Source organism: Phycodurus eques, chromosome 20 (assembly GCF_024500275.1).
Source record: "Phycodurus eques isolate BA_2022a chromosome 20, UOR_Pequ_1.1, whole genome shotgun sequence".
In the NCBI taxonomy this organism is placed as follows: Eukaryota; Metazoa; Chordata; class Actinopteri; order Syngnathiformes; family Syngnathidae; genus Phycodurus; species Phycodurus eques.
The window spans coordinates 10,701,336-10,716,306 of NC_084544.1; the positions used below are offsets into that span (position 1 = coordinate 10,701,336).

At 42.7% G+C, this 14,971-nt stretch overlaps 3 protein-coding genes and 1 non-coding gene across 4 annotated transcripts; 3 read left to right on the forward strand and 1 right to left on the reverse strand.

Moving 5' to 3' along the window:
• The first annotated feature begins 1,156 nt into the window (after window positions 1-1,156).
• tekt2 (tektin 2 (testicular)) lies at window positions 1,157-4,986 on the forward strand. Its single transcript, XM_061664936.1, has 9 exons — window positions 1,157-1,542; window positions 1,646-1,771; window positions 3,005-3,210; window positions 3,296-3,439; window positions 3,654-3,768; window positions 3,938-4,045; window positions 4,118-4,261; window positions 4,336-4,415; window positions 4,741-4,986. Exons 1-9 carry the CDS (start codon window positions 1,387-1,389, stop codon window positions 4,943-4,945), a joined length of 1,284 nt encoding a protein of 427 aa, XP_061520920.1. The 5' UTR covers window positions 1,157-1,386; the 3' UTR covers window positions 4,946-4,986.
• Window positions 2,468-2,540, reverse strand: trnat-ugu (transfer RNA threonine (anticodon UGU)). The gene has a single exon. It is a non-coding gene; the product is annotated as a tRNA-Thr (tRNA).
• Window positions 4,987-7,724: 2,738 nt separating the features above from the next.
• Window positions 7,725-8,726, forward strand: si:dkey-211g8.9 (free fatty acid receptor 3). Its single transcript, XM_061665629.1, has one exon. It carries the CDS (start codon window positions 7,725-7,727, stop codon window positions 8,724-8,726), a length of 1,002 nt encoding a protein of 333 aa, XP_061521613.1.
• A 2,720-nt stretch (window positions 8,727-11,446) lies between these two features.
• On the forward strand, window positions 11,447-13,559 carry LOC133396146 (free fatty acid receptor 3-like). The gene is given in 3 exon segments (XM_061665630.1): window positions 11,447-11,464; window positions 12,635-12,844; window positions 12,846-13,559. Coding segments are annotated over 3 exon segments (942 nt in total).
• The last annotated feature ends 1,412 nt before the right edge of the window (window positions 13,560-14,971 follow it).

Genomic DNA, 14,971 nt, shown 5'->3' on the forward strand with positions numbered 1-14,971 from the left:
GTATTAAATGCCCCAAAATCAAGTAGAGTTACGTGGCATTTGCAGAAAGTACGCGTGACGTTTCTTTTTCAGTCAAGCATTGTGTCGCCTTGTTGCCTAGAGACGAACCGAGGCGTTGCTATGGAAACCGTCCTGCAACAACCAGCACGCGCCAACTAGTTTTTCCACTCTGGAACTAAGGTGAGTCACATTTTAACAGAAAACTTTGGTCACGTTAATGTGACACCAGTTGAAATGTCAGGAATGTTACGGAAACATTCCAAATAAATCCAATAATTTATTGAAAATTAAATAGTATCTTGGGTGGTTTTACAAATGGCAACGTTGAACTTGAATGTGGGCTACAGTAATTATAATTGTATAAATACGTAGCTGTACAGTCTCCGACGCATCAGATTGCATCAGATTCAATGCCAGTTGTTTTAAAATTCTCACAAAAGAGAATGCTCCATTTTTATTGAGACGTAGATCTCCGTTCTAAGTTGTATTACATTAATATCATTTTTTATAATCGAATGTATTTAATACGGTTGTAGCGTTAGTACGGTACGTACTGCTTCGCGTTTGTATTATTGAGCTTTCTCGGCTACCGTATGTCTGTGGGCTATCGAACTTCCATTGACAGGCAGATTTTCACCTTAGTGTCACGTTAACATTTCTTCCAAGTACATTTTAAAAACCACTCGTTGTTGTTGTTGTGCTTAAACAACTCAACAAAAAAATGGATATAAAACGTAACATGTTTGTAAATGGGTTAACAAAATGAATAATGTGTCAGTGACAACAGTTTGCGATCAAGATGTGCAGATTCGTCACGGTACACTGTTGTGGTGGAGACAGATTTACGACCCCTACTCCCAGACTGTGGTGGGGAGTAATTCATTTAGATTCCTGATAAATGTACCTACTGAGTGTGAAATCTGGGCCTGGTTGAACACAAACCTGGTGTATGAATGGCAACAGGTGGACGCACAAGTCAATTGTACCTCCTGTTATCCAGTGAAAGAGCAATGTTGCTGCAACATTGCTGTATACTTTAATACAATATTCTTTCTTAATGTGATAGTGATTGAAGAGCAATCCCCTCATGTAGCCTATTAGAGCAGGATGGTGAAAACTGTACTGCTTAAGTTCAAATCAATGTTTAACGATGTAATTCAATGCTTGCTCCTTCATTCACGGTAGGTGAAGTTAGGTGTAATGTAACCGAAGCAGTTACCTCTGGTGAGTGAAGACGGACCGCTCCATGAATCACCACAAAAAAACAACATTATGTTTAATTTTTGTCTTGGAAGCAGGGTTTATTGGGATTTTGACTAAGGTTGCGTCGTGTGGAATTTCTGTAATCCAGATGCCTAACCCTTCGCTTATCATTGAAGCGGTGCAATGGCCAAACATCCCGACAAGCCCATCGTGCACTACGGTGTGCCAGAGTGGTGCAGCAACAACGAACAGTTGTCTGCCACTGCAGAGCTTGAACGACATCTTTCGAATGCAATCCGCCAAGAGAGCAGGTCACTCCGCAAAGACACCGACTGTAAGGTGGGTCCTCGTTGACGTCGCCATTGCCATAACATGCATTTCCCCACAAATTGGCATTGGGTTTTTTTTTGGTTCACGATGTCCCGTACTAAACCCTCCACAGACAAATTGGGATGAAAGCGATACCTCCCGCATGTTGAGGGATCGGGTCTGGGAAGTTTCAAGATGTAAGGATCTGCTCGTGACCTGTGCGCAGAAAGTAGATGACGAGATTGAAGCTCTGACACTGGTAATCTCTTCAAGAAGATGAACAAATGTTATGAACTCATTTGTAGGATGTGCCGCCAAGTCTTTAGATGGGGTTTTGTACATGTTTGAGTTGTTGTAGCCTTAAAGTGTATTGTTGTTGCATGTTTCTCAAACGTGCACTACTAACAAAAAGGAAGGGATATATGACTTTGGGTGAAGCTTCAGGATGAACCAAAAATGTACGATGACCTTACAGGTCAACTTCAATGTTTCAGGACTTTTTGCAAAACGTTCTGTTCTCTAACAAGGAGCTGAACGGCAACATTCACATCGGGTGTTTGATCCATAAATCGACCAATAGATTTCCTGGTTCAAGTAGAATTGGCATTTAAACAGTCCTCTTCATCGTGCTGTTTTCATTTTGACACCACGAGACCAAGATGACACCAATCAATCGATGGCGAATATCAAACTGGATGTTTCAGAGGAAAATGGCCACTGAGCTTAAAATCAGTATCACGAGTAGGTTGCTACAGAAAGACTCGAAGAGTCACAGAAAGGCATAGAAGTAAACGTCCTAATTGTTGATTAATTGATCGAACGGCAAGTTCTGCAAAAGCATTGAAACACGGAACATGTGCAGTGAAAAGCTCTGAGGTCAAATTAATCAGACCTAGAAATGTTATTTGCAGTTCATCCTGGTTCAATGCAGTGTCTTTCTAAACCACTGCTGTAGAGGACCCAGTGAGGCTTGAACTCATGACCCTTGGTTTACAAGACCAGTGCTCTAATCACTGAGCTATGGATCCCGCAATCCATAGCGAGGACCAAGAATTATAGCATGCATTCCGCACCTTTCTTGTCTTGCTGAAATTAGCCTGTTTAGGAGTACGGCTTTCATGACCATGACAACTGGGTTTCGAGCTAGGGGGATTGACCAGGCAAGCAAGCAGCTTCTACTTGCAGGAGCAGAGTCTAGTGTGTGGGGAAAATAGGCAGTCCTGGAGGTAGACATTCACTACACTGTGTGTATGTGGCGCATGGACACATCACCAAACACAACTTCACGACAACTTCAAACCAACTCCGGCTTTTGCTTGAAAGTGGCTCCTCGCCCAGCCTAGCCAAAATTGACTTGGTGGCACTCCAGAAAACCAACCCTATGTACACAAGCCATTAAAAAGTCAATTTTCCACAATATGTTCCCTTAAAAAAAAAAAAAAAAACGACAAAATGTTAATCTTGTAAAAAGTTTTATTGTGTGTGGTGGAAGTCTAAAACCCGGACCGAGGAGACCTTGGCTGCCACAGCTGTTCCCCACGAGGTCAGCACGGAGAGCCTTACCCTGAGGGAGGGACGGCAAGGATTTGAGCTGGTCAACGACCCCGTGGAAAAGGAGTTAAAACAAGAGGTGCATGTCATCGAAAGAGTGCAGCAAGGCCTGCAGAACCACATAGACCGGGCATTTGCACAGCTCGTGTAAGAATATCACCACATTGACTTGTGTCGTATCAGTTGACATCAATATCGCGGATCTAATTCAGATTGGGATTTTTCTTTCCAGTATTTTGCAGAAAATTCGACAGCAGCTGACCGCTGACATCCAAAACAAGATGGAGACTCTGGATATTGATAATACCTGTCTGGCACTTACAATAACGTCATCCCAGATCTCCCTGAAGCCGGACCCTACTCGAATACCCGCGGGGTAAACGACATGAGTATTGGAAGACGAGACAAATAGACAGATGCTGTTGTTCTATCTATCTATCTATCTATCTATCTATCTATCTATCTATCTATCTATCTATCTATCTATCTATCTATCTATCTATCGATCATGTAATGTACCATACTAGACTGGATTAAAAAACAATAGGCTCATTGTGTTAACCGCCGAATGTCCTTTTCATTCACTTTAGTTCGTGCACACCATACGAGTGGATCAAGTTCACCCAGTTGAATTTGGCTCGGGCCCGTGAAGCAATGCAAATGTCCGAGCAGATGAGGGAGGACATGAGTCTCACCAGAGTCAACGTACGTGTGTTAAAACCACAAACCGCCGCCACTAAATGACTTTTTGTACAGTTTTGACAGCCTTTTGTAGACCATCACAAAAATGCTTCCTCTCATTTCTTGCAAACATTTATGCAAGATTTGGGCCTATTATTTGAACATTTTCATCACCTGTCCTCAATTCCTATAGCTGCAAAATGAGTTGAAGACCCAGCAGAGAGCCACAGAGTTTACACTGCGTAAGCGCAATCATCAAGAGCAGCAGGCTTGTCGTGAGCTTGAGTGGCAATTGAAAAATGTGAGTTTCTAGATAACATGCAGTCATGACAGATTGGGAAGCTAGGAGGTTTCTTGTGCTGTCGTCTTGTAGACTGAAGATGAGATAGCAGACATGGAAGACGACATATCCAAGCTGGATGCGGATCTGCGGGCCAAGACGGCGCCGATGAAGCTAGCTCACACCAGACTGGAGAACAGAACCTGCCGGCCTGGCATGGACCTCTGCAGAGATGAGGTGGATATGAAGTGCATATAAATAAACAAAAGTTTGTTTGTCTGACTGTGTCTTTCCTTCCTGTTTGTTGCCAGGCGCAACGTTGCCTTGTTGACGAAGTCAACCAGCTGCAGGCTACAATTGCCATTCTGAAGGAGAAGCTGTGTGAAGCACAGTGAGTTCTAAATGTCTTCTGATAACATGAAGCTGATGGCGGATCCCTGCTTTTAGCATTGCCAACTCATGTGATATTTTCATTTAACGGTGGAGCATGATGTTTATGATTTATGAAGTAGCACCGTTTTTTATTTCATGTAAAATAAGTGGCGCAAGCACAGGGTCCTGTTCAGAGGTTGGTCATTCGTAAGTAAAGAGGTAAACAGTTACAGAATATTCTGTGGCTAAATACAGAAACTCATTTTCATATTTGATCAGTAACAGTAAACCCATTTTCATGTAAAAAAAATGACAAGAAAATGACCCATATTCTCCTCTTTCAGGCACTCGTTACAGAGGCTGAAGCTTCATCACAACCAACTGATGCAGGATCACTCCAGGAAACGTGAAGCTTTGGCCCTGGAACAACGTTGCATCAACATCCGCAGCCGCCTCATCCCGATATTATACAGCGATGACACCCCAGTACCACTGCGCCTCCTCACGAGCTCGAGCGGCAGGAGCAGCAAGCATCTTGAAGCTCAGTAGGATTTTGTTTTTGTCATTGGTCTTTCACTCAAATTCCAATAATATGCAAATATATATTTCTTTCTTTTTTTTTTTTTTTTTACAGCTATTACGGAAGTGACATGACATAAAAAAAAAATTAAGTACATCTTGACAATACATCAATTATGCAGCACTGTCAATATCTTATAGGGCCCTTTTCAGTACAAGACTTGAAGTGCAGCTTGCTAAAGACTTGAATGTTAAATGTTTATGGAAATTGTTTTTAAAATGGGGCTTGCCTCTAGGCCTGTTATCAATGTATTTCTGGCATCTGAGTGCGTGCATACAAGGCTCAAGTTTGTGTTAAGGTCATTACTTTTGTTGGGCGTTATCTTTAATGGCTTTGTTTGGCTTCGTCATAATGTTTGACCATCTGACGCCGTTTACAGCATGAAGATAATAATGTGAATCCTGACGCCCACCGACTGTATATACTATACATAATACTTAAATGCAGGTATATAAGTATACAGTATGCTATAAATAGAAAAAACAAAACAGGTTAGACATTAAAAACATGTAACTAATTTGTATATTTTCAAAGTGGTGTATTTTGGTTGTTAAGTTTAGCTTTTACAGGGTTACAATACTAGAAACAGTTCTTAATATGTTACTAATAATATCAATGATAATAGTAATACTTTTTCTCCTGAAGGGATTTAAATTCAACAAGCATATTACAGTATATGATGTCAGACCATGCTGAGATGATCGAGAAACACACACAATAAAGATTGATTTCACATAATGTGTTTTATTGGAACTCCCCCCCCCCTTGCTTTATAAATGTGTTCCCAAATAATTTGAGAAATAATAGAAGTGAAATAAATGAAAAGTAGAAATTTCTGCTTATGACAGTGTTCTTATAATACAGTCGTTATTGTATAGCAGGAGAAAAGTATCGGCATTAGTTTTAAGTTTTGAGGCAACAAAGGCCTTGTTTTGAAAAGCAACAAGCATTTTCCTGGAAAAACATTTCTCGCTATCTCCCATTCACAACAAATCCTTTCTCGCTATCTCCCATTCACAACAAATCAGCACATTTTCTGCTCCATTTATTTCAGCGTAAGCTTTTTGCTTGATGCACCCACGCCTCTGTCACACTCCTACCCACAAACACACTTGACCATAAAACCGTGAGATGCTCCCAACAGTACAGACTCTGAAATGTACAGTTGTTGTTGTTGTTGTCTTTCGACGTTCCCTATCAGAGTCACCATGTTTTGGGGATTTGTAAGGATTTGCAAATCTGGTTACATTTTATACAGCATAACTACTTCATTGGAATTGGGGTTTGCAGTTTCCTTTTCTTCAACTCTGTCTCTGTTTCTAAAAAGTGTCAAATTAGCTAATGATAATAACTGGAAAAAAAAAATACAGCTCTGTAGTATGTGTTTTTTTTTTTTTTTTTTTTAATTCAGCCAACATCAAAGAATTCTTTTCAATAAGGCCATGGATGATAGATGGGGATGATCAGGTCCCAATCTCAACCGCGGTAGAGTTTTCCTGTCTCTTTTTACATCTTTTTTTTTTTAAACGCTGTGTCCTCATCTGTGGAGGTGAAAACAAACTCACGACCCTATTTTGGCAAAGTAAGGTGTAGAAAATAAATATCTATTTCCAAATCTAGAGAGTAAGTTTGAAAAATCTTCAGGTACAGATACCTGAAAAATCTAGTTAAAGTCCCTGTAAAGTGAAAATACATGCATCTTGTAAATTTGACACACCACAGAGAAGAGGGTTGTTAACGACCCTGACAAATTTGAATGATTAAAAAAAAGATATGTAACTATATAAAATGAGGCTTTAAAATCAGGGAAAATCAAGCTATTTGTTTTGCTGTCAAACGCTTTGGTCATGTTAGCTGAATGCTCTGAAACCACGTTTCACTCTGTCAACTGCCATTCAAATACCACTACACGTATGCATCCCTACACTAACGCAAAATACATAAGACTTGATCATTTAAATAACGGCAGGGAGCTTTTTCTGTAATTTGTGGCATCCAAGGAAGAGAAATCTTCGTGGGGTAGGCACAGCTACCTAGCTAACTGCTTGCTGTAGTTGTAGTAACTCGCAATTGCGGCGGACTGTATCACCGCTGATGCGAACGAAGGCGCTCACTTCCTAAAAATGTTGTGGCGGGGCGACTCACGCCGAGGCCCAGTGAAGTCTGTTTAGTCACGCCCCAAAAAATCAGGAAAACTGAAATGCTGAAAGAGTTTAACGCTAACAATTCATTCTGCACAATTCAGCACTACATTGGTCTCATTCTTAGCACGTTTTCAGCAATTATCTTCAAACATGTATACCGTCATGTGGTTCGAAGCAACTCTCTAAAATTCCCGTTATTGCCTTGACATCATTGAAAGCGCCTCAGCCATGAAGAGATGACCATATGCAACCCTCAATTATTCTGAATCATTTACTTCAAGGTCCAGATGCTTTTCCCTCCTCTGAGAGGGCAATTATTGCTAAATGTCCGCTCCTTCCGCATGAGTGCCTGCGTCTTCTGATCGGTATCTCGCAGCCACGATGTGTCGTACAACAAGATGCCTCACTGCCTTCGTTGCCGCTACCTCAGTCAGGACGGTCGCTCATTGAACAACGGCCTCCCTTTCCCAAACGGGGACTCCATGTTTGGATCTGATAGGGACGGAGGCACAACTAACGCAACTACAGAATAGCTAACAGATGGCGCATTTTTGCAGGATTTCCTGTTTGTCTCAGTGTTGTCGTGCAATTAAGCGTCTACGCGATGCACGTGGCCGTCAAGGACTGGGTCGCTCTCTTCGTCTACTCCTTCACGTTCATGCTGGGCCTTCCCGCCAACCTGCTCGTTCTGTCCGTGTACGTCCGCAAAGCCCGGAAGCGCGGCGCCACGCCCAACGTGGTCTACGCCCTCAACCTCGGCCTGGCCAATCTGGTGCTGGTGACCTGGTTGCCCGTCAAGGCTTTGGAGACTTTGCTTCAAGACTGGCGGCTCCCGGCTACCGTGTGCCCCGTTTATAGCTTCTTCCTATTCTCGTCGCTCTACGGAAGCTGCCTGTTCATCACGGCCGTGACGATGGGACGCTACCTGAGCATCGCCTTCCCCCTCGTCTACAAGCGGTACCGCCGGGCTCGTATCTCGTGCTTCATCAGCGCAGCCCTGTGGGCCGTCGTGCTGCTTCACCTCGGCGTTGGCCTCGTGGCGGAAGGCGGCGCCAACTTCGTCTCCGTCAAGGACGACGCTTTGGCGTGCTACGACCGTTTCAATGCCTCCCAGCTGGCCGTGCTGCTTCCCCTCCGCCTGGAGATGGCCGCGGTCCTCTTCCTCCTGCCTCTGTTGGTGTCGTCCTTCTGCACGCTGCGTTGCGTCACCCTGGTGTGGCACTCCAACTTACGACCCGCGGGGAAGAGGCGAGTCCTCGCGGTGTCGCTGTCCACGCTGGCTGTGTTCGTGGTGTGCTACGCTCCCTACAACGCCTCGCACGTGGTGGGATTTGTGACGGGCGAAAACATAGAGTGGAGAACGTACGCCATGCTGACGAGCTCTTGTAACGTTTTCCTGGAGCCCGTCGTCATGTTGATGCTGTCACCGGCAGCATCGAGAGAGATCGTGGGTAGAATCTGCGCGGGGCAAAGCAGACTGAGTCATACGGAAGCGTTTCGCCATCATTGCACCACTCCCAACACTGTGGCTAATATCAGGTCGCCAGCTACCATCACTGAGAAGAGCCAAGCTGGGGCGGACATGCTGAAATTGAGTCAGGAATGAGATGAGAATCGATGAGGACTTCCCTTTATTAGAAGACACACTCAGTGAACATTTTTTAAATGTACTTTGCAATTACAGTGGTGATAAAAGTGATCCAAGTTACAAGGTTTACGAGATACGAGCCGTTGTTTGGCCGTTTTCTGCTTTGACTTGAGAGCAAACATTTGACATGCGAGCACTGTGTGGTGGCACTCAAGTCAACTCATTTCACAGCATGCAACAGTTTGGCAGACAGTGAGCAATTCTTCAAAAAAGAGGCTTAGGTGTGGAATGCCATTCCCAGTTGACGTTTACGGACATTAGCTCAATAAAAAGAAGAAACATTACATGTTGTGTATTTAAAACAATTACATGACCTTTTCCTTAAAGTTGGCTATCTTAATGCTAACAAAAAAGGGCTTTACGTAATGGATATTTGAACACAAATGGCGCCGCAACAAAGGTAGACAGACAATATAGCTGTACTTACAGGCATGTTTTCTTTATTTTCAGCGGGAAAAAAAATATTACTGCAGCCTACTGAGTCATTAGTAGTTGTGAAACTCTTTTACATTTGTGTGGACCTGACTGCATTATGCTGCCACCTGGTGGCCAAGTTGTGCAGACCAGAAGGAGCCACAACAAATTAATCATGATGCACAAACTGGATAATTCTTTACATTCGTTTTGATTATGTTATTACTGTTTTTTTAAAAAAATTTAGATTTTCAAATAAAGTAAAATATTGGAGACGCTGTTTTCCTTATTGAAAAAGGGCCAAAAAAATGTTGTTGTTTTTTGGGGGGTGGCTGCTGGAACCAAATGTAATTTTAATTCATTTCAATAGGGAAAGAAGATTTGAGATGCAAGTGTTTTTTTGAGTGACGAAAACAAGAAAAAGTGTGATTTTTAGCAAGCAGATTGGCAATTTAAATGTCAATGGCACAGGCAATTGTGCTATTAGGCCTGCGATTTACTGTATGAGAAAAGAGCTCACTAAACCTCCTTTTCAATAATATGGATATGTATCACCTTGGTAAAATTGCACTAACACCACTTTATTGACTTATTATTATTATTATTTTCTAATTTATTGTAGTCATTATAATTCCTCAAGGCGAAATTCAAACACACACAGCTGTATATTTTGTGTTACATGCCACACAGATTCCGATCACACACATGCAGACATGTCAGAGTACGTAAGTGCTGTACCTCTTGAGCTGCGGAGGTTGGGGACAGCGCCTTGCTCTTGGGCACTTCGACAGTAGCCAGGAAGCACACTAGCATCTCTCCAACAATTGGTTGCCATTTCACATTTTGTCCTCAGCAAACCTCCAGCTCCAAAGATCCAAATCCTTACAGACGAGGATTTGAAATTAGAAGGCGAGAGAGGGAAAAGAAATTAGCCACATGTTCATTATTTTGGTTGTAGTTTTCAGTGCAACTACTGCACTGCGAATGAGAGCTGTTTATAATATTTAGCTTATTTATCTACTGCAAACAAGATCACAAACATGAACTCTATTAAAATATGATGTGGAAAATGAATAATCATACATTGCCTGCTTCTGTGTTTAATGGTCCTGCTTGCTAATATTATTAGTGAGGTATCAATTGACCTCGCCTTCAAATCAAAATAGTCAAAATAAAGAATATGTTGCCAAAGCAGCCGTTTTGGTTTTGTTATTACATGTTTGAGATGACTCAAAACATGACGTCAACATTCTAATAAATCAATGATGAACAGCATGATTTCAAGTGCATCGCTGTGTATTTTAGCAGCTGAATTAAAAAAGTGACTCATACAAATTAATTACTCACAGATTTTAATATTTCATTGATTTTATTTATGATATAATTAGTTCTACTTTTGATGATAAGCCTATAGCTTCAAACCCAAAATTCCCCATCTCAAGAAATTAGAATACAAGAAAGAATTCGAATGATTTTAGGTAGGAATCGGCTTTCTTGTCTGTCTATAATGAATCTATATAATGTACGAGATTCCCATGATTTGAACAACTGAAAGAAATGAATTTGTCCACGATATTCAAAATGTTTGAGATGTCCTCGCATATGCAAGGGTGTGAGGGGCAGGAAACATGAGGACAATTCAAATGGCACATGACCGACAGGGGCCTTGGAAAACAAAGCAGTACTCTATCGCTGGTTATATGGATAAGGAAGTGTCGGAACGAGCATCATGACTGTTGCTGTTTATGTCTTTTAATATAATGTGTGTGTGTAGAAAAAGCTTTTAAAGATGAACAATTTACATACTGTATGCCTAGTACAACTGTTCATTGTATTTCTAATTTATATTTTGCTCTTCTTTTTAATGAAAGCTGAAATCTACAACCTCAACAGTAAAGACCGTGATGATGTGGTCGCCCCTTGGTGGCCACTAAAGCAATATAAAAACACCAACACCCGTTCATCAGATATTAATGCTGTACATATTATCCTTCCCACTCTTTCTCTACCAAGCCCTTTGACACGTTGAGTGATTATGACACATTTCCGTGTAACAACGTGAGCTTACAAGCGGTTGCGGGGTGACGATGTTTGGAGAGTGCGGACGACAAATATTGTGTCCAAAAACGTATTAAATTTCCGTCAGTGAAGGTGAGATAGGAGATATTGAGTGTGATATACTTCTTGTGATGTGTAAAAGAAACATAGCCTGTCGAGAGTGTGTTGGAACAGCAGCCGCACAGTGATGGAGAGACTGCTGCATCATGTTTGACAGTGGTCAGGTAGGCGTGCTTTTATGCATTACATATTTACTTGTAATACATTTGCATTAATTAGTTTCTTCTTTCGTCATTAAATGTATTGTTATTATTATTATTATTATCATTTAGATCAACACCATGATACATTTATTGAGATAAAACAAGATCATATATATATATATACATATATAACAAACAGATACATTAAGAGCTTTTCCCCCCAAAATGAGATCAACATCAAATTAAAACACACACATATATATATATATATATATATTATTATGAATTCGTTATGCCAGTCTATTGTGTACAGACCCTGAGACGATGAATTGTTTTACAGGATAAAATTAATATTTGTTAAATTTGCTGGCCTGGTTAAATAAATGTCTGTTTTTTTTCAGAATAATGCAAATTGATTTGTAGCTTTTTGGAAAAGAGCTCTTTATGTGTTTAGGTGTAAATGTGAGTGTGAATGGTTGTTTGTTTGTATGTGCCCTGCGATTGGCTGGCAACCAGTTCAGGGTGGACCCCGCCTCCTGCCCGATGATAGCTGGGATAGGCTCCAGCACGCCCGCGACCCGAGTGAGGAGAAGCGGCTCCGAAAATGGATGGATGGAATTAATGTTTGTAAAATATGCAGGTCATTTTTTTTGGATGGAGTTATCACATTTTAGAAATGAGCTCTTCATATATGCTTCAGTTATACAACATAATATTTTCCATATATTGCATTTGCAGGTGCCATGCAAAGAGGCGCGAAGCAGGTTACAAGCAAGACATGTAGAAAGACAAAATAACAGTTCTCACAGACATATTCTTTATGCGAAGTATGACTAATATTAGCGCTGTACTGATGAGCCTTTGCGGAGTTGAGATGTCTTAATGAACAGTAGACATTTCTGTCTTATACTGCCCCCAGGTGTCTAAGGCGGGCACATCCGAATGAGCAGCACAATTGAAGGAGAAAGTGTGACAAAAAGTTTTGTTGTTGTTTTTTGGTGGGAACACGTTAAACTTACATCTCAAGGCACCAATGTAATATAATATAATATTTGATTGGATGGAGTGTTCCTCATAGTGGCTTATGAGGTGTGTGTTTTTTTTTTCATAGCGAGGCTGCTGTTGAAATGTGACTGTGACTGTGACTGTATGTATTTGTATCAATAATGGCCCTGATGTTGTGTTTTCCAGTGTGTGTCAGAGAGTGGCACACTCCACCTGCTGCTTTCTGTCTACATCTTCACCTTCCTGATGGGGGTCCCCGCCAACATTCTGGCATTCTGCACCTTCTGCCACAAGGTGCGCACCCGGGCTGCGCCCATCGACGTCCTCCTCCTCAACCTCACCATCTCCGACCTCATTTTCTTGGCTTTCCTGCCCTTCAAAATGAAGGAGGCCTCAGGACAACATGGCCTGGGTGCTGCCCTTCCCGCTGTGTCCGTTTACCGGCTTCGCCTTCTACGTCACCATATACAACAGCACCCTGCTGCTCACCGCCGTGGGTGTGGAGCGCTACCTGGGGGTGGCCTACCCCCTCAGGTACGCCCTGTGCCGCAGGCCTCGCTACGCCGTGGTGGCCTGCGCGCTCTTCTGGGTGGTGACCTCCTTGAACCTCAGCATTGTCTACATCATGCCTTACGCCCAGTGGGGTAACGACGGAGCCAAGCCCCCGTCCACCTGCTACATGAATTTCACCGAAGCCGAGCTCAAAATCCTGCTGCCGGTCCGCCTGGAGCTCTTCGTGGTCCTCTTCTGCGTCCCCTTCGTCATCTGCTGCTTCTGCTACGTGAACTTCATCCTCATCCTGTCGCGCCTCCCCAACATCAGCAGGCGGCGGAGGCTGCGGGCCATCGGACTGGCCCTCGGCACGCTCGTGGTGTTCGCCGTCTGTTTCGGTCCTTACAACGCCTCCCACGTGGTGGGCTTTGCACGTCAGGAGAGCGAGGACTGGAGGAACGTGGCGTTGCTTTCGAGCACCCTCAACGCCTGCTTGGATCCGTTCATCTTCTACTTCTCGTCGGCGGCAGTTCGGAGCATGCTAAAACACTGCTTTAAGAATGTCGGGGCAAAGCTGCACATCCTGAGGATGACCTGCTCGCATCTCAGAGGACAATAATATCAGCCAATTAAGTTCTTACACTGTCTTGTGTTATGTACGCTACTCACAAAAAACAGGAATATTCAGCTTTTGGGTCCAACTTCAGGATTAACCGAAAATAACCTTTAGAAGTAAACTTAATTTGACTTATCTGTTCAATGTTTCAGTACTTTTTGCTAGGCCTATTTAATCGGCTGATGTTAGCCAGAATCATCACCCCCATATTAAACGTTAAAACAAGACAAAGACATTCAAACTAACATTCCTCCCAAAAATCGGCAAAGTAATCAGCCAATTTTGATGTTATTTTATTTTCATTGTAAGGTTAAACAAATACTATTGGAGAAAGTATTGTAAAATAGTCAAATGTAATTCATATCTTTATTGCTGCATGCGTTAAGGAACCAAAAAAGAAGAGATTTTAGTCATTACATATTCTAAAGGGCGGCACGGTGGCCGACTGGTTAGAGCGTCAGCCTCACAGTTCTGAGGACCCGGGTTCAATCCCCGTCCCCGCCTGTGTGGAGTTTGCATGTTCTCCCCGTGCCTGCGTGGATTTTCTCCGGGCACTCCGTTTTCCTCCCACATCCCAAAAACATGCATTAATTGGAGACTCTAAATTGCCCGTAGGCATGACTGTGAGTGCGAATGGTTGTTTGTTTCTATGTGCCCTGCGATTGGCTGGCAACCGGTTCAGGGTGTACCCCGCCTCCTGCCCGATGACAGCTGGGATAGGCTCCAGCACGGCCGCGACCCGAGTGAGGAGAAGCGGCTCAGAAAATGGAGGGATGGATGTTTAAATACCAAATTGTAATTGAACCAGGAAATCTATTGGTGGATTCATGGCTCAAACACCTGTTGTGAATTTTGCTGTTCAGCTTGTTGTTGGCGAACAACAAATGGCGAAAAAAAAGTACTGAAAGATGGAACAGTTGGACGTGCATTCAAAAGTCTAGCATTCATTCATTCATTCTCTTCCGCTTTTCCGAGGTCAGGTCGCGGGCGCAGCAATGCACATGACCTCCATTTTCAAGGGCTTATGCCACTCTTCAAGTGACACCGTATTTGTAAATACAACCGCATTTTGCACTTGATCTGCAGCATGCTCTATTGGGTTGAGCTCAGGTGACCACTGAAGAATAATAAATGTGTGTTTGAAAAGTGTCACAGAAGTTTTGCTATTACGTTTCGAGGCATTGTCCATCTGCACTGTGAAGCAATTTTGTAGCATTTGAATGTGTCATGGTATGGTATGCTGTGGATCATGAGCTCTTGCTTTCCATCCATCCATTTTCTATGGCGCTTGTCCTCATGCGAGGCATGGGTGAGCTGAAGCGGAGTAGACCCTGGACTGGTCGCCAGAAAATCGCAGGTCATATATAGACAACAACCATTCACATTCACACCTGCGAACAATAGAGAACCTTTAA